The 20,412-nt window shown below is 38.6% G+C and overlaps 1 protein-coding gene across 1 annotated transcript; it reads left to right on the top strand.

Moving 5' to 3' along the window:
- The first annotated feature begins 548 nt into the window (after window positions 1–548).
- Window positions 549–19,086, top strand: EIF1AX (eukaryotic translation initiation factor 1A X-linked). Its single transcript, XM_069464433.1, has 7 exons — window positions 549–754; window positions 6,930–7,013; window positions 8,884–8,987; window positions 10,163–10,213; window positions 11,888–11,969; window positions 13,176–13,267; window positions 15,354–19,086. The coding sequence occupies exons 1-7, from the start codon at window positions 739–741 to the stop codon at window positions 15,357–15,359; spliced, it is 435 nt and encodes a 144-aa protein (XP_069320534.1). The 5' UTR covers window positions 549–738; the 3' UTR covers window positions 15,360–19,086.
- The last annotated feature ends 1,326 nt before the right edge of the window (window positions 19,087–20,412 follow it).

A 20,412-nucleotide genomic window follows, 5' to 3' on the forward strand; every position in this document is an offset into this window, starting at 1 on the left:
TGCCAAACATTCTTCTACGTGTGGGTAAATGGTAAGCAAAAAAACGTCTCTGCCTGGGAAGGTTTACAGTGAGGTAGGGACGACAGATATTTAGAAAGTAATAACAAGTGTCATGCAAATATTATGCTTTGGAAATGGTTGACAGGAAGGCTCCCAAACTGGCTGGGCGGGTGAAAGGGCCGCGTTAAAACTGAGCCAACTATGAGGTTAATGAGTCAGTAACTTGTCAAACCGGGAGACACGGGTTTCTTACAAAGCAGCAGACGTCAGCGGATAGCCAGCAGCGGGCGCTACCTCAATCCACCCTTTACTATGACACAGGGCCCCGCCCCTTCCCGCCCTGACTCCGCCCCCTCCCCCCCCACCCCCGTGTGCTCCCCGGCTTGCCGCGAACCCTCCCAGAACGTATCACCCTCGGCTCTAACAATAGGGGTTTGTCGGTCACGCCTGCGCCATGGAGCTTCGGAGGGCGGGCCCAGCCGGCGGCGGGAGGCGTGGACCAGTGACGCAAGCAGCCGCGACGCCATTTGCTGCTGCCGAGCGTGGGCGCAGGCACATCTCGGAAGAGCTGGGTCGCGAGACTATCCCGCGCACGCTACCCGGCCTCCAGTACCTGCTTAGTCCCGCGCGCTCCCTCGTGTCACCTCTCGGAGGGGTTGCCGCCGCCGCCGCCGCCACCGCCACCGCCACCGCCCCCCGGAAAGAAATCAGAGACTCCGCGAGGCCGCCGTTTCCGCCATGCCCAAGAATAAAGGTAATGCCGCCCGGACCCCAGGACCACGACTCTTGTTCGGCCGGGTCTCCCCAGCCCTACCCGGGGCCTGCGGGTCGACCCGGCCGCAGTGACCTTTTTTCCTTCCCGCTCTGCCTTCTCGCGGCTGGGCGTCCCGCACGCCATTCTGAGCCCGGGAGAGGAGCTGGGAAGTTAACTCTTTCCCAGTTTGGTCACATTGGGGTGGAGCCGACGCCATTTTTGTAGGGCCTCCTGCGGGAGAATGTGGGCTTTTGCTCCTGATTCGCGCCAGACTGACCGCGGCTCGGTGGAGGGGGGGAGACCTTCCCCGGGGCGGCCATGGATTCGTAGATAGGCCCGTTTGACCTTTCCCAGGCATGAGGAGTTAAACTCTGAAAGCAGTGCTGAACTTTAAAAGGGTGATGTCTGCTTTCCTGACCACCAGGTACTCCTGTATGGGTTTCTTTATGGACATTTCAGTATTGTTGGGGCTACTCCCTGTCCTTTGTAAACAGTGGGCAAAACCTTGATGCATTTTTTAAGGCTCAGCTCTAGAAATTGACTCTTTTCCATCCCTCTTCAGGGTTTAGCTTATTTGTTTTTCTAGAAGACTTGTTCCATATTTAGCCAAGTTTTCTACTTTCACTTCAGATCATGCCTATATTGTGGTGGGAATAAAGTTTCTTCCGTTCTGAGACTAAACATTCACAAATTATCAGACTTGGGGATAAGTTTATTTGGAATTTTCAAAATGGAAAAAGCAATACACTCCTAAAGAAATTCTCCTTTTAACAGATTTACAGTTTCTGTCACTTTTGATGTCCTTGTAATTTCTCAAAGAAATTGTTCAAGTAGAAATAAGGAGAACATTGTATTTCCTACAGAAGAGGAGTATATTTCACAGTGCATGAGAAGTCTCCTTTGATTATTCATCCTGAGGACCTTCTTCCCTGACCCTGGCCCACTTGTGTTCTCTCTTCTCCTTAACAGCTGGCTCCAGGGATTCTATCATATTTCCTCTTTGTAGCTGTCACTACCCACTTTATTCCTCGGGGTACTTGGTCAAAGTTATGTGCACAGTTTGGTGCAGTCCTCAGGGCACTCCACCATGCTACCCTCAGAAATCAAGCTTGCAGGTCCTTTTAGTAGCAAGGATTTTTACCTGGGAAAGATAGAATGATAAAGGATTTTAAAAGTCTTATAGTTTTTTTCTAATCTGGTAGAATTCTTTTTTATTTATTTATTTATTTATTTTTTGAGACAGAGTCTTACTCTGTTGCCCCGCTAGAGTGCCATGGCATCAGCCTAGGTCACAGCAACCTCAAACTCCTGGGCTCAAGTGATCCTCCTGCCTCAGCCTCCTGAGTAGCTGGGACTACAGGCATGTGCCACCATGCCTGGCTAATTCTTTCTATATATTTTTAGTTGTCCAGCTAATTGCTTTCTTTTTTTTTTTTTTTTTTTTTTTTTTTTTTTTTTTTTTTTTTTTTTTTTTTTTTTTTTTAGTAGAGACGGGGTCTCGCTCTTGCTCAGGCTGGTCTCGAACTCCTGAGCTCAAACGATCCACCCACCTCGGCCTCCCAGAGTGCTAGGATTACAGGCATGAGCCACCATGCCTGGCCCTGCTATAATTCTTTATTCCCTCTGAGATAGTAACTGGATTACTTCAATAGGTATCTTATTCTCACCTTTAGTAATGATATTTGCAGTTCCCTCACTAGGCTGTAAGCTCTAAAGGACAGGAATAGTATCTGTCCTAATCAAATTGGATTGCTACCACTTGACACTTAGTAGATGCTCAATAAATATTTGTTGTATTTAGTCACCTCCCTTCTGTTGACTCCACCCTTAGGTGAATAGTAGGTTCCCCTTTGGTTTGAAGGGGACAAGACTTTTACACTAAATCACATCTAGTTCATTAGCCTCATGTCTTGCTTAAGAAAGGTCCCCTCTGGGAATTTCTCCAAAACACTTCTGATTGGTTTAAAGAAGGAATTTGAGAATTTTGCTTTAGTTTAGAGGCTACCTGTTCTTTTAGAAAGAAAGCACGGTAAAAAGTTAGAATGTTTATCTTTAATTGTACACTCAGACCTGGTCTCATTCATTCAAAAGAGAATTTAAAGTGCATTCCCTTACATGACAATAAAATAGAGAGGGGAAAGATCATGGTATGGCTAATTCTGGTATGTTGTCAAGTAATGAATCATTTTTCTTAATAAGTAGCATTTGGGACATATAAAAAATATAGATGATATAATGAACACCTGGAAATGGATTATTCTGAACTTAAGAATTACCACACAGATTGAAGTAAAGCCCTCTGTGGACCCCTTCCCAATCCCCTTTTGCTCTCTTCTTCTCTTCCTGAAGGTAACCAACCACTATGCTGAGTTTGGTGTTTATCATTCCTGTACATGTAAAACAAATTGGTTCTCTCAGTTATCTGTTCTTTTACTTAAAGGAAGAATATTTTTCAAGACTCCTGAATCTTATGAAATGGGGTTTAACAATGAACTCATGTTTAGTTTTCTGGGGTTCCCCCCCTGCCCATTGGAAAATCCAGAAGCCCTGTGAGTATAGTCTTGTGATGGTTACACAAGTAATGATAAAAATTGCCATGAACTATGTTGACTTTTGCTTTGAACTAATTCTTAACAGCTTGTATCCTCTAGAAGTTATTAGAAACCCATCCTCAAATCAGGAAAAAAGGCATCTTTTGGCTCATTCATGAAGAGCATTTGGAGTGAAGTGTTCCCACACTTTGAAGAGGTTACTACCTATGATTTTAAAATTACCACTCCTTTAGAAATGTATGGACTACTCTTGACTGATTAATTGGAAGAATTGCTAAACTCAGGTATTTAACTCAGTAAACAGAGCAGATATAATCCTTGCCGTAATGGAGCTTGCACTCTGTTTTGCAGATCTGGCATGATTAATAGCTTGAAATACTTTTCTCTTTCTAGGAAATTAGTTTCAGTGTGCCCTAAGAAATGCCTCAAATACTGAACTGTAAGGACTCTAGGTGGGTCGGGAAATTGTAGAGACCCACCTAACAATAGCGCAGAGCAGTCGGAGACTGCCCCAGGAGAGAGTAAGTCACTTGATTCAAGAAGTTTCATGTCTGTCTTTGCATTGGCCAGGTGCACATTCTTGATTATTTTTGGGCTGTGAACTTTTTCCTGCTCCCAAGCTCTTCCCATGAGTCCCTTAGTAACACTGCCACTGATAGCCTTTCCTCCCACCTTTTAGAAATGGCTGCCAGTGTGGTTTATGTTCTGGAATGGGAACAAGATGCTATGGAGGTGTAGCCTAATGTGGATGGGGGCTAGGATTAGGTGTGAATCTGTTTGCCCTGATCACTGACTCTGAAGTAATGAGTTACTTCTCTGAGCTTCAGCAAACTCATTGGCAAACTGGGAGTAAATGACTATTATTACCTGATTGGGTTATTGTAACAAGTAAATGTGTGGCATTATTACATAGTAGTTAAGAGCATGGTCACTGGGGTCATATAGAAAGAAGGGTGTCGATTAAGGAGCAGCTTTGTATAATAAAAGAAAGCAAATTGAGTTTTGAATAAAATTGAGCTCGAGATGACAGTAGCCCTTTCACTGGAGATGTACTGAGCCATTAGAGATAAAAGACCAGTGCTAAGTTGAAATAGTGGCACGGAGATGTAAAATTACTAGCATAGAAGTGATAGGTGAGAGAAAAATAAATCTCCTTAGAAAGCAGATGCACAGAAGGTCGGAAGTTAAAGAATGAAGAACAAGGATGGGAAGGGGGAGAATTAGGGATTTTTAGGGATACCAGTGAGATAGAATTCTAGCGTCCTAAATGGTAGAAAGAGTATAGAGGTAATTGAATCTTCTTCCTTTTCATACATGTATGTAGCCTTTATGGGTTGGCTTCTTTCACTTATCCATATGCATTTAAGGTTCCTCCGTGTCTTTTCAGTGTTTGATGGTTCTAGGCTAGGCCTGCTTCATTGTACCTGTAATAAGAACGGTGACCTTACCAGTTTCCCGCTCAGAGGCTCATGTCACACCTCTGCCTTTTATTAAAGGAATTTTTATTTAAAATTTTTGAGTAGTAAATGTATTCACATGATTCAAATTTTAAAGTGTATAAAAAGTGAAATCTCTTTCCTAAATATGTCCCATTGCCACCTATTTCTTCTCATAGGCAGTCATTGCTGACTTTTTTATATGTCCTTCCAGAAGTAGTTTGTATATATGTAAACAAATATGAACGTATTTCCTTTTTGCACCAGTGGTAGTTTTGTACTCTTCTTCTCTTGCTTTTTTATTTTAAAACTTATATTATGAAGAATTTTGAATATATACAAAAGTAGATTAGTGTAATGAACCTCTGTGTACCCGTCTCCTAGCCCTCAATTTATGGCTAATCTTGCACCATCTTCATCAAATCAGGATCCAGAGTTAGTCTGGGTGTTGCAATTGACTGATAGATCTTTTCAGTCTCTTTAATCTTTAGGCTCCTCTTCTGTCTGGTTTTTAAAATTTTCTTCATAATATATCTATTTGAAGAAACCAGATTGTCTTATAGAATTGCTACAGAATTGTAGGATTGGATTTTGCTGATTACATCCCTATGCCCCTTGCTTTTTAATAGGCTTTACTTTTTAGAGCAGTTTCTGGTTTATAGAAAAATGAGCAGAGAGTTCCCATATACCCTCTTCTCTTCCCTCCTACCCGCAGTTTCCCTCATTATTAACATCTTGCATTGGGGTTGTACGTTTGTTACAATTAATGAGCCAAGATAGATACATTGTTATTAGCCAAAATCTATAGTTTGCATTAGGGTTAGCTCTTCATGTTGTACATTGCATAGGTTTTGACCCATGTATAGTGATATGTATCCACCATTGCAGTGTCATGAAGAATAGTTTCACTGCCCTGAAGATCCCCTGTGGTCCAAATATTCATTGCCTCCTCCCCACTTGCTGGCAACCACTGATTTTTCTCCCTGTCTCCATAGTTTTACCTTTTCTAGAATGTCATATGTACTTGGAATCATACTATATATGTAGCCTTTACAGGTTGACTTCTTTCACTTATTTTTGATACGCATTTAACTTTCCTCCATGTCTTTTCAGTGTTTGATAGCTCATTTCTTTTTATCACTGAATAACATTCCATTGTATAGATGTACCAGAGTTTATCCATCCATTTGCCTATTGAAGGACATCTTCAGTGCTTCCAAGTTTAGGCAATTATTAGCACCTTTTTAACTTCAAATGTCTTGCTTAATGTATGCTACAGCTTATAGGATGAAATTCAAATTCTTGGGGTTGCCAGAGTTGCTCCCCTCCCTCTACCACCACAAAATCAGTGTGTCCCATTCCAGTAGCTATAACTTTGCCTTTCCCCCCCAGTCATTTCCTACTCATACTCCTTTCATGAGGTGTCAAGTATGAGAGGGACAGGGCATTTTTATAAAATTTATCAGGAACCAATGTAGTTTAGGTTCTTGAATTGGAACAAAATGCTGTGGATGTACCCTAATGTGGGGGCTGAGAGTGAAAAGAGAGTAGGTGTGAATATGGTCACCCTGATTCAATGACTATAATTTTAAGTGAGTTCTCTGAGCTTCAGTGGACTCATTGGTAAACTGTGAGTAGATGACTGTTGTTACCTCATGGGGTGATTGTGACAAGGAAATGGATGGCACTATAGCATGGCCACCGGGGTTGTATAACAGAAACAAGGTGTTGATTAAGGACCAGCTTTGTTAAAAAAGTAAATTGAGTTTTGAATGGAGATTTCAATATTTATCGGGATCTGCTGCCAAAAGGTTGAAAAACCACAGTTCTCTGTCTAGACACTCTCCTCATTTCATTTTAAAAATAATCAGGTTCCTTGCATAGGACCTGGCTTCAGAAGGCATCATAAGATTTCAGCTTAGAAGAACATCTATGGAATTGCATTTTTATTTGGAAAGGATGGGTGCTAAAGTGAAATGTTTTTCTAAATACTTGTATTAATATATAATATCTGCTATTTGTATTTTATATCAGAAAAATCCCAAAAGGAAATTCCAAGAAGGGTTGGGGGATAATAATATGTTAATATTGTGATCAGAGATTGCAAGTTTAACATGAGTAATTTAGTTTTTTTTCATACTGTTTGGCAGATGATTAATGTTTCTTTTCTTTTTTAAAAACCATTAGGTAAAGGAGGTAAAAATAGACGTAGAGGTAAGAATGAGAATGAATCTGAGAAAAGAGAGCTGGTGTTCAAAGAAGATGGACAAGGTAAGTGTTTTCATAAGTTAGGCTTTTGTTAGTAACATCTTTTCTTTTTTAAAGATCGAATTTCAGGCTCTAAATTAATTAATTAATTAATTTTTTTGACAGAGTCTCACTCTGTTGCCCGGGCTAGAGTGCCATGGCATCAGCCTAGCTCACAGCAACCTCAAACTCCTGGGTTCAAGCGATCCTCCTTCCTCAGCCTCCCCAGTAGCTGGGACTACAGGCATGTGCCACCATGCCTGGCTAATTTTTTTTCTGTATATATTTTTAGCTGTCCAGATCAGTTCTTTCTATTTTTAGTAGAGACGGGGTTTCCCTCTTGCTCAGGCTGGTCTCGAACTCCTGAGCTCAAACGATCCGCCCACCTTGGCCTCCCAGAGTGCTAGGATTACAGGTGTGAGCCACCGCGCCCGGCCCCTTGTTTTGTTTTTGTGACAGGATCTCTCTCTGTTGCCCAGGCTAGAGTGCAGTGGCATCATCATAGCTCACTGCAGCCTCCAACTCCTGGTCTCAAGCGATCCTCCTGCCTCAGCCTTCTGAGTAGCTGAGACTACAGGCTCACACTACGATGCCCGGCTAAGTTTTCTAATTTTTGTAGAGATGAGGGTCTCACTGTGTTGTCCAGGCTGGTCTCAATCTCCTGGCCTCCCAGAATGCTCGGATTATAGTTGTGAGCCACCACACCTACCCGATTTCTAGCACTTTAACAAAGAACGTTTTTTGATTGTCTTTTTATAGAACTTTTGGTGGATTTATTTATGCCATACATACAAGCCACTAGAAATGAAACTTGTTTTCTGGCTAAAAGACCTTTTGCTTCCTAGTCTTAGTCATTCTTACCTCCATTAGCAGTTGACATTACTTGGGCAGATGTTCCCCCTCCCGGTATTTTCCCCCCACTTTGGAAGAAAGGGTGCCTCTGAGTTGATTAACCATCTTGAGGCACTGGGTGGGCCTTTCAGAATTATGTCTTGGTGTGTTTACAAATTGGTGATACCCTCTTTGGGGGTTAGTCTTATGTACAACTTGAGTGATCTAAAACTGTAGTCCCCAACCCCCGGGCCGTGACCCAGAACAGCTCTGTGGCCTATTAGGAACCTCCTCTCCCAACCCATAACACCCAACTCTCAGTCCATGGAAAATTTGTCTTCCATGAAACCAGTCCCTGGTGCCAAAAAGGTTGGGGACTGCTGGTTTAAAGGATTTGAAGTGATGTGCCACCCCACCCTCCATGTCTCATAATCTCCTTGTCACAGGTTTGTAAGTGGCAGTAAAATCAGGTTGCTTCCTGGGTACCCTTTTGGAAAGATTTTGGTTACAAGTTTGGCATTTTACCTGGGAGTATCTTTCTGGCTTTACGAGAACTCTAGAATAATCACCAAGATATTCTAATTTAACAAAGATATTGTTAACATTTCACCTGCTTGTATTTGCCAGATGTGCTCAAAATTCTATGAGATTTGCGTCTGAAGGTTCTCAGGGAAAGGAGAGCCAAAATTGGGCAAGAATCTGAATGAGAGAGATTGATTGGGTGTAGTATGTACGCATTTTCGGAGAAGCCGCCTTTGATCTCCAAAAGTAGAGTATACAGTCATGAATACTTACTAGTCAATATACTTACTCACAATGAGCAATTAAAACATAGCAGAGACAGTTTGTTATAGAATTGTCATTGCATAGTTTTTGTTCTGGCTCTGCCATTAGGTAGTTTGGTGCTCATCACCCCCTTGTATTTATTTATACTTTTACTGCATATATTTATTCCCAACCAATACAACTGTGTGTATTTACTTCTCAATTTTGTGTAGACTTTAATAAGTTGCTTATATCAAAAGTTGAACCTTTTCATACCCTTTTCTTTTTTCCTCCCTAGAGTACGCTCAGGTTATCAAAATGCTGGGAAATGGAAGGTTAGAGGCGATGTGTTTTGATGGTGTAAAGAGGTTATGTCACATCAGAGGGAAATTGAGAAAAAAGGTAGGTATGGGAGATTTATTTTACTTTAATATAAACTTGATTAAGATGGGAAAATGCCTGTACAGTTTTTATTAGCCAAGGACTTCGTTTTTGGAAATTCCCAAAAGATTTGCCTGGGTAAATAATGATTTACCTATAAGTCAAATAGCAAGGATTCTTAGTGGTAATTTTCTACAGATTCTACTTGCTTAAAGAATCATTTGTATCACCTGTGTTGTATTCCTGTGCAAAATATGTAACCTCAATCTGAATCCTGAGGAAGCAATCAACAAATCCAAGTTAAAGGACATTCTGCAAAACAAATGGCCTGGCTCTTAATGAGATGTTAGTGTCATGAAAGTAAGAAAGATTGGGGAACTATTCCAGTTTCAAGGACACTTGAAGTGACCCATGCCATGTGGAATGCAGCCCTTGTTTGTATTCTGGTTTAGGGATTGGGGGAATAACTGTAAAGGGTACATTTTAAGAAAATATGAATTATGTTAAATAAGTATTCATGTTGCATTTTGAGAATATGATCATGAATGGACTGCCTTGAAAAGTAATGATTAATTCACCATTTAGTAGGTGTTCAGGCAGATTTATTAATCAGGGTGGTTAAAAGTCTCAACTCTGATTTGTGGGTTTTTGTTTGTTTCTTTGTTTTGATATGTTAATCCTTCCGTTCCCAAACTAAAGAAGTTTGGGGAGCTGTAAATATGTGTGTGGGTGGAAGGCCGGGAAGAAGGAGAAGGAGATAAAACAACGTAATTTTCTATTCTCATATTTTTAAATATATATATATTTATATATATGACAGTATCTTGCTCTGTTACCCAGGCTAGAGTACAGTGACATGATTATAGCTCATTGCAGCCTTGAACTCCTGGGCTCAAGTAATCCTCCTGCCTCAGCCTCCCAAGTAGCTAGGTCTACAGGTGCACGCCCACCACACCTAGCTCATTTTTTTTTTTTTCTAATGAGACTGGGGTCTTGCTATGTTGCCCAGGCTAGTCTTGAACTCCTGGCCTTCAGCGATCCCTAAGCTCTGGGATTACAAGCATTCTCATATAATAATAAATAACTAACCACTTGGAGTGGTTCACAAATCTCTTAATTTCTAAACTGTTAATCTGGAATTTCTTGATTTTTCCTTTTTATTTTAAATATGACATATGGTAACTTCTCTTTTATAGGTTTGGATAAATACTTCAGACATTATATTGGTTGGTCTCCGAGACTACCAGGTAAAAATTACATTTAAATATTTCATTGTTTACTGGCTTAAATTTGATGAGCCACTCCTTAAAAGCCAGTTGTGTTTTAGCCATTGTGCTAAATACCCCAGGGATTATGGTTCCCAAATGCCAGTTTGTGGAGTCAACATGTGAACTTTTCATGAAGCTAAATGGTCTCTTTATTTTATAGGTCCTTAAATCAAAACCTGGGAACCATTACTCTAGGGGATACAGCTGAGTGAGTCAAGCTCTCATCCCACAAAAGGCTTATAGCCTGGTAGTAGAGAAAATAAGATAGGCACACAATTAATTACAATGCACACCATAACAAAAGTATGTGTGATAAATTTAAATGAGCACTTGGGAAAGAAAATATTAGTTGCCCTTCATATTCTTAACCTTGACTATATGCTCATTGTGGGTTTGTCAAATCCATTTGATTTCCACATATTGGAACTCATCCCTGTGTGATATTATTAATATTTTTATAGCCTTGATTATACTTTGATTTTTAAAAAGTATTTCAGAATAAAGAATTAAAATGTTCACTTTAAATCATTGGTTCTCAATTGTGGGCAGTTTTGCCCTCCAGGGGACATTGACAGTGACTGGAGACATTTCTGGTTGCCACAACTTGCCTAGTGGTGCAGTGCTGCTGTCCTGTATCACATAGAAGCCAGGGGTGATGCTAAACATCCTACAATGCATGGGACGTCATCCCCCAACAAATAATTATCTAGTTCAGAATAATCAATAGTGCCAAGGTTGAGAAAGGCTTTTTTAAATCCATACCATTTTAATGTCCATTTTCTTCTTTGGATCTTAACAGTAACCCCAGAAGAAGAAAGAATAATCAATTCCCTTTTTGATAGATAAGGACACCAGGGGTCCGAAAGCAGTAACTTCCTATTTGTAAAGTGACAGCCAGGACCAGCTCTTATGATTCGAAATCTCCTGTGATTCTCCTCCTATGCTCCTGCCGCTTACAGGGTGGTCCAGGAATTAGCAGCATCATTGTCTTCTGGGAGCATGTTATTACAGAAAGGCAGATCCTTGGACTCCACCCCACGCCTCCTCAATCAGAGCATGCATTTTAACAAGATCCCCATAAGCTTCTATACACTTTACATTTTAAGAAGTACTGGTCTTAATCACACTGCCCTTGAAGTTGAAGCAATCAATTTTCTCTCAGTTCTTTTGAAATGGGGAAATATAAACATTCTAAGGCTTTATTTCTCAATGGGACATTTGCATCAGAGCACCCAAAGAACTTGTAAAAATACAAATTCTTGGGCTTCGTATCTACTAAGCTGTCTTCAGGAGATGTAAAAATTGCACAGGATATTCTGATTGATACGTACCCTGAGAAACAAGACTTCTCTATTCAAAGGGTAATAGTAAATAATCTATCCAAAAGATGGGGTCTCCACAGTTCTATTAAAAGGCAGATCTGTAAATATATTTCCTAAGCTTGTTAATCGTTAGTCAGTCATGCATGTACGCTTCCTACTGGGTTAAACCCAAGGATGTTTTTAGGGGTTTGGGGAAAACTTTAAAATTTTAAAAAAAGAGTTTCTAGCAGAACAGTGAGATTAGACTTTTTAATTCAATTTGAAAATAATTTGTGAAAGAACTGAATATTTTGGCATAATTAGTTTTAAAACTTACTTGTCTCTATTGAAGGATAACAAAGCTGATGTAATTTTAAAATACAATGCAGATGAAGCTAGAAGTCTGAAGGCATACGGCGAGCTTCCAGAGCATGGTAATGTTCTTTTAACCTGTTACATGGTATTTAGGTTATTTGTTGGTGTTGAGGTGAAGGGATTTTGGTAGAATTTTGTGGATTTTGCATATTTTGCATATTTGCTTTTGCGCTTACACGATTAGGTGGTGTTTGTTTTTGTTTTTGTTTTTGACAGGGTCTCACTCTGTTGCCTGGGCTAGACTGCCATGGCGTCAGCCTAGCTCACAGCAACCTCAGACTCCTGGGCTCAAGCAATCCTCCTGCCTCAGCCTCCCAAGTAGCTGGGACTACAGGCATGCGCCACCATGCCCGGCTAATTTTTCTATATATATTTTTAGTTGTCCAGATAATTTCTGTCTATTTTTGGTAGAGACGGGGTCTCGCTCTTGCTCAGGCTCGTCTCGAACTCCTGACCTTGAGTGACCCTCCCGCCTCGGCCTCCCAGAGTGCTAGGATTACAGGCATGAGCCACCGCCACCGGCCCACTAATGCATTCTTAATGCAGAAAACCTAAAACAAAAATAAGTCCCTCGGAACGTCATCAAAGGGGAAACATACTTTGCATACTATTTTGTAAGCCTACTTTTTTCATTTCTGGCTCTGTTCTCTGTTGTATTTTATTATGAATAACAATCTAATTTTACTTAAGTGTGAAAGTCCTGCCAAAATTATTTACTTGGCATTTCCAATTTAGGAAATGCTAATACATCTAGGGATGAGTAGAGTTAACACTTCCTGGTTCATTTTCATTGCTTAGGGATAAGCATGATTTGACCAAATCTTTCTAATTGATGACTCTATCTCATGGTGAACCACTATTATTATCTCAAGGAAATAAGTTGTTAGCATGTGCTCAACCTTTTTTGAAGCATACCTGGAAGTTAAAATAGCTTCAGAATTAGTGTAATTAGAGCCTGTCTTACTAAAAATACCTTGGTGAACAAAAGAAAATTATAACACAAATACTCTCCTTCTTGATATAGCAGTGACCTTGCAGGGAATTTTGTTGTATTAAATATTCTGTATAGTAGTAGTAGTAGGTTTGTTATATAGAAGTTAGGAAGACTTTTCTTATAATGAAACTTAAATTACAAGGCTGACTTGTGAAAGTCTCCTTTTGTGGTTCAACATTTGATATCAGACCCACTTCTTTTAGTGGGTAGTTATTCATTTTAATAACATTTTGGTTTTATTACATGAGTATATTTGTTATTGTGTCTTTAGCTAAAATCAATGAAACTGATACGTTTGGTCCTGGAGATGATGATGAGATTCAGTTTGATGACATTGGAGATGATGATGAAGACATTGATGATGTAAGTTGATGCACCTTGCATTTTCTGGTTGTTCCATTACTGTCCACAGAGAAATAAACTCTTTCCCCCTAACTTCCTTTAATTTTAAGAATATGGAACACTTAAATGAGGGTATGTTTGGTATATTTTGAGACTAAATTATACTCAGTATTATTTAGAAGACAACTAGTCAAACAGTTTATACTTTGAGAATTCTTCAATATTCCTGAAAAGATCAGTGTTTGTTTTGGCAAACACTAGGCACTCTAATCGTAAAACTTGTTTAATGAAGAATGTCTAAAGAGGTAGCTATTTAGTATGTTTAAAGAAAAATCTTGTTTGAACCAGCATTGGGATTACAATATATACCGAAAGCCTAGTTAAGATGGAGGCCTGTTGCCAATTACATTATTTTATCTGTTTGGTATGTGCTATTGGCACTCTTGGTTTGCAGTTGGTATGTTTATTTTGAGGAAAATGTATTGTTTTTCCTGATAATAAAGCAGTAATCCCCATACAAATAAATGCTTTGGTGCACTTCTGTTACTATATTTGAATGAAATTCAAACTTAGTCTTTTGGCAACATAAATTTATTCAGTAAAATTACAGTTAATTTTATAGGGGTGGTATCATAAGTTACTCTTAAATCTGGTTTGGGCTGTTCTTTTCAACTCCTTTTACGTAAAATGTAGTTCAGAGACCACCTTTCTATATAAATCCAAAATAATAATAAGCCAGGCATGGTGTCATGTGCCTGTAGTCCTAGCTGTTCTGGAGGCTGAGGCAGAAAGTCAAGGTGTAGTACATGATGATCTCACCTGTGAGTAGCCACTGCACTCCAGCCTGGGCAACATAGCAAGATGCCGTCTCTAAAAAAAATTGATGTTTAACTTCATTCAGAGATGGAATTTCAGAGTACTTAGAACAGTTGTTCCTGACCCAAGATTATGCAATAGAATCGCCAGAGATTTTCAAAGGTATGGGGGCCAGTTTTGGGGAAATCTAATTTAGGCATCACAACCTATGCTTACCACAGATTCTTCAGTTATCATTTTTCTGTACTTGATTTATCACATATCCATCCATCCCTCTACTCATCCTTCAGTCCATTTTATATTTTGATGTATCTCCAAACCATTTAAAATACACCATGAATTAAAGAAAATTTGTGTACATACCTTACAATGTGTATGTGCATTTGAGTTTTTAAACACAAGAATACTATTCTGAGGTTACATGCATTTTAGTACATACCCAAAAATAGAAAGTGAGAAATAAATATGTTGTTTTATTATTTTCTTAGTGTACCTCTCTTTGGAGACCCTGAACCAAGAGAATTCTTGTGACTAAACTGCTACTAATACTTTGACCATAGAATTAACAATTCTATTCTATGGTAAGAACCTGACATGCAGCTGACTTGTGGATTAAGGGCCCATCCAAACATTTTTGCAGCTGAGCTGGAGTAGAAGCCCTCTTTAGAAAATTAAGGAACTTAACCAGAGAGTATGCATGAATATGAAACCACATACAACGAAATGATAGGTTGAAGATTTATAGTTAAGATTTCTCAGAAAAAATGTTCTGAATCTGTGCCAATGCCGCCTCAGAACTGGACCCAGCTGGCCAGCTGGAAAAGACAAGGTAAAGACAGTGGTTATTAAAGGAATTTGAGTTCTCTTGAACGTTTTGTAAGGGTTTGCTCTCTATCACCTGAGAACTCTACTTTTCCGAGACATTTATCCATATGGTTTATAGGTGTTCTAGCCATCACTCCTATAACAAGATTGACTCAGAGGAGGATTAGGTCAGTATCGCACTTGTCCTGTTCTTAAAGAGATCATGTTCCTCCATATCTGCTCCTCCCACAAAACATGAAATCTCTTATCACTAGCACAAAAAGAAGAAAGGAGACACTAACATTACAAAAGAGATTTACTAACCGGTATGTGGAATTTGCTCTTCAAATTGGATTTATTTCCCAGATAGCCTAAAGAGGTGAAAGTCTCCCTCATATGTATGTGTAGGGAGTCTCCCTTATATGTAGGCTGTTGGAATATAAAGAATTCTTTTTTCCTTTGGCCTGATGTTCTTTTTCTCTTCCAGATCTAAATCGAACTCAACATTTTACATTCCAATTTTTCCGAGGATTGTCCTACAGTTTGGATTTTGGCCATGCCCCTTAAAGATGATTAAAATTTCATTAGCATGAGTACAATTTGTTAAAGCAAACTGATTTGTTTCTATAAAATATTTGTGTTTCTTTAAAAACTGGTAATGATGGATTATGTTAAGTGAGATGTTAAGCCCACTTTGTTCTTTTGATGTAATGGAGCTTATGGGTAGAAGACCATGTCTCCTATTTTAAAAAAGAAAAAAATGCATTGCTGCCTTTCCTACTTTGACCACTTCCAGTAAGTAAATGGATGTTTTGAATAAACCATTTGCCTTGTACTCATTATGGATTGTAATTAAGCCCCAGTTTTGACTAGCCTGTTGACTGTACAGAATCTATGTGTATATTCCAGTTACCTAGATGTTCCTTTGAGATTTTGATAAAATTTGAGGGAGGCAGAAATCTGCATTTGAAGTAAAAAACGATAAGTCTGTTTTACATATTTAAGTAGCATGTGGCTATTTTTATACTAATTTTGATATCATGTACATTCTTTTCATGATCTCATTTTGCCATCATAAACTTATCAAAAAAAGCATTTCTAAAATGTACTTTTTAAAACCTGGGTTTTAATAGCAATTTTGAATTTGTAAGCTTGGGAGTTACAGAAATTGAACACTAGGTGGCACCCAGTTATAACATTGGAAATGCTGATATAATTCTTGACTTTTTTTTTTCTGTGCAGAAAAAATTTCCCAAACATGAAAAGATTGTTTTGATCGTGTGCATGTATGTAGAATATTTTTACAGAACAGAAAGATTATGTTAAAAGTGTTATTTTATTTTCAGAAGTCATATACATGTAAGCTACAATTTTGAGTGCTTTATGAACACTTAAAATGTATATGAGTGAAAATTTAATTTCAGAACAACTGTACAAATCAGGCAGTTTTCAACATATCCCTAAGCTGGGGAAAGAGGAGGGAATAACAATGAAAAAATGGTCTCCAATTTCTGAATGGAAGAACTACAGCTGAGAAATACAATAAAATATCATGCTGCAGAGTATATTATACCCTTACTTTGTGTTAAGGATGTATTTTATTATGTGGAGAGGTTTTTTTTTCCCCTTGTGTTGGGAACTAAATTTACCCTTCCTTATTTTGTTTTTAGTTATTCACTCTAATGAAATTAGGGCTGAGCTAGTTAGATCTCACTAGCCACATTGAAATCACATGCAACTTGAAAATACAGGATCCATCATACAGCTTGTGACACTTTTTTTCTGTTGGTCTCCAGAGAACTTGTTGGTGATGAAAAGTAATACACAGGGCAATAAACCTTCACATGGCTTCCAAGGAAGAAAAGTAAATCTTCCCTAATCCACTCTCACTATAAGTTCCTTTCCTAAATATGCAAACTCTGGATTCAAAAATCTGAGGTACTATAAAACATTAAGTTGAAGAATAGAAATTAAGAGTGCATAATTGCGGTGGTTGTTTCTTATTCTCTGGCATTCCTGAATACTTATCTTGGTGGAATGCATCTGAGACCAAAGGCCGGTTTTTAATACTCCTAAGAAACCAGCCTTGAAGAATTGACTTAGTGATTGTCTTCATCAGTAATCTAAATCTCCTGAGATATTTAGGCTTCTGTACATAAGTGTTTTGATGAATTTACAGTATATATGGATCCTTCCATTTTATTTTACCAAGAATGTTTGAGCTTGCCATATGTGATATAGTTCCTGATAGGGCTAGTGCAACTCAAATATTTTTCTGCTTACCTCCTCTAACAAATATGGTTAGTCTGAAAAGTTTCTAGAAATTACGACTATGACCCCAATTCAAGCATTTGCTGGTGCTCAAGATTTTTTCCTTGCCTAGATAGTAACAGCCCGATCTAGTGCTGTTCTTTCTGGAAAATCTCAAATCATAATGATTATAGCGTAAAGTTGTAGCTCACATACAGCACTACTTGGAAGAATTCTTTCACTAATTTGTATTTAATGTGGAAACTGTATAGTTTCATTGATTATATTTCAAATAAGGAATGGAAGTGGTCTTCAAGAAGGTTTTTTTTTTATTTTTAAATTTTTTGTTGTTTTCTTGGTTATATGCTTTGATTCCTATAATACGATGCTATGAGCTATGCCCAGAAACAAAATAAAATGTTTGAAATCCAAGAATAATGGTTCTTACTGTTAAGAGAGTGTAATAGTTATTACTAATGAATTTGATGGGGTTGCATTTTTCATGCAGTGTTTATTTCACTTCCAGTTAGAGTATAAATATGTTGTATTACTAAGGTGGCTAAAAAAACCAAGCATTTGTGTAAAAATTTGCCAAGATTTGTTTGACTGTTGATTATTTCTTAAACACCCAGCCTCTAAAGAGACCACGTCTTCAGGACCCTGTAAACTATGCATGATGGAAATTCTTGTATTTTATTGAGGAATGGCCATTGGTTTACTTACCACATCTATGGAATTGTGGCTGTAAATAGTTGCTTACAAAACTTGTGAATTGTAATTTAACTTAATTTCATCTATCATACGTAAATATTGTGTTCAATTACATCTTTAATAGGTACAGACTGCTGTCAGTGTCGACTTCAGAGTAACTCTGAGTAATAAAATAGGTAAAAGCATGCTTTGAAATACCTAGCTAGATTTATACTTTATTTGTATTGTGTACAGATTTAACAACAGCCAGTGTTGACTGTGTGTGGCTTGACAGTTTAAGTAGCAGAATGAAAGTGAGGTTTCTTTATGTTACCTGACTGTCATAAAGATGAAAAGGATTTATATTGGTATGAAATGTTTATCCTGCTTAGTAAGGGTAAGTTTCATTTATACTGTTTGGACTCCCGTGTACTTTTGCACACTGCTTTTTGTTTTTGGTTTACCTTAAACCACCATTTTTTTAATGCTTGCTTTTTTTCCTCCTATTCAGAAAAGAACAAAATCTGAATTAAATCTTACAAGTGTGAAAAGACACTAGATTCTCAGGTATACAATGAACTGAGCAATTTGGACAGCGTATTGGACTTTGTCCTCCCTTCCCCCTGCCCTGCCCCGACCCCACCAGCTGCAAGGTACTTACGAGACGATGTGCTGGAGAGGTAAGAGCATGGGCCCTGAGTTCAGATGGCCTGTACCCTAGTCCCTACTCTGCCCTCTACCTGCAGGTAACCATAGGCACCTTCTCCAGCTCGTCTAGGCTTCAGGGGCCTCACTTGTAAGATGAGGGTGATGAGAACTGTACCTGTCTTGCAGAGTTGTTGGGAAGATTGATAGTTTAGTCGTTTATAAATGTAGTGCACTTAGAGCAGTGTCTGCCTCTTTTCACTTGATGTCCAGGACTATGTAAGATAGAAGATGCATGTCTTCTATATTCTCCATTTACCATTTCTTTTTTGTACAGTCTTTGATTCTTAGAAGGAACATGCAGAATATATATTTGTATATTCATGTTGACACAGTATTTAATTGTTAGCAACCTCATTTGATTCAATGTAAGACTGGATGAATATAAGATAGAAGTCTCTAAGTTGCTTGAAGATGTTTTACAAAATACCAACTGCTTTATATTTCTTTAGAGAAAGTTTATAATTATTGATAGCTCTGGTAATACTTCATTCTTAAGTCTTCAATGAGTCCTTTTACTGTAGATTCATGACAGCTAATTAGTACTGACTGATCTGGAGGTTTCCTTTACCATCATTTGGAATGATGTAAAGAAATCAGATACAAACTACTTCAATTAGAAAATAAAATATCAAACAACTTTCAACAGTGTATACAATTGATTCTTTTCAAACTGTTTATAATAACACTTTGAACTATTTAAACTTTGTTATTCATGGTGATTCTTAAAATTGTATTCTTTTTAAACTTAATCATGATATGTAAGGAAAAGATATGCTTTAACACTTTATCCATTGTTTATTTTTCTGTTTTTGGTTGATTGCTCTGAATGAATCCATTTAGTCATATTCCAAATATAGGGTTGCATTTTCTTTTTTTTTTTTTTTTTTTTTTTGAGACAGAGTCTCACTCTGTTGCCCGGGCTAGAGTGAGTGCCGTGGCTTCAGCCTAGCTCACAGCAACCTCAAACTCCTGGGCTCAAGCGATCCTCCTGCCTCAGCCTCCCGAGTAGCTGGAACTACAGGCATGCACCACCATGCCCGGCTAATTTTTTGTATATATATATATTTTAGTTGTCCATATAATTTCTTTCTATTTTTAGTAGAGACGGGGTCTCACTCTTGCTCAGGCTGGTCTCGAACTCCTGACCTCGAGCGATCCACCCGCCTCGGCCTCCCAGGGTGCTAGGATTACAGGCGTGAGCCACCGCACCCGGCCAGGGTTGCATTTTCTCAGCGAGTAGATTTTTCACAAACCTGTGCTGAAGAAAACATTTTCTAACGGTAAGTCAGTTGTCCAGAATAACTTCAAATTGCCAAAATCACATTCAACAGACCTTACTTTGTTCTATGCAAAGACCTGTAAGTCAAGTAAATATTTATGTTTCTAGCCAACTTGCTCACTTAAAAAAAAATTTTTCTTTTTAGAGGTAGTGTCTCCCTATGTTGTTCAGTCTGGTCTTGAACTACTGGGTTCAAGCAGTCCTCCCATCTCTGCCTCCTGAGTGAGTAGCTGGGACTACGGGTGCAAGCTACCACACCTAGCTTGCTCACTTTTAAAAGGCCAGTCTTTACCGTTCCAATTGGTTTTATGTAGTTCACAAGTTGACAGTGATAGATATAACATGGGGACCAAATCTGAGGAAAGTCCCATTGCTGATTTCTGTACTGTCAGGTATAGAATTAGTTGGATTTGCAGATTTGATAAAGTTTAATACATATTTATGATTTTAAACATGTAGGAATCTAAGGATAATGGGAGTTCCTAATGTGGTGTTTTTTGTTTTTTTTTTTATTTCAGGATATTATGAGCGTATGAACATTTTGGTTAGCATTTCATGTCCTTGCCTCACAATAATGGGAGTTTCTTAATTTGATAAAGGCTATCTACCAAAGCAAATA

This window comes from Eulemur rufifrons, chromosome 30, assembly GCF_041146395.1.
Source record: "Eulemur rufifrons isolate Redbay chromosome 30, OSU_ERuf_1, whole genome shotgun sequence".
Classification (NCBI taxonomy): Eukaryota; Metazoa; Chordata; class Mammalia; order Primates; family Lemuridae; genus Eulemur; species Eulemur rufifrons.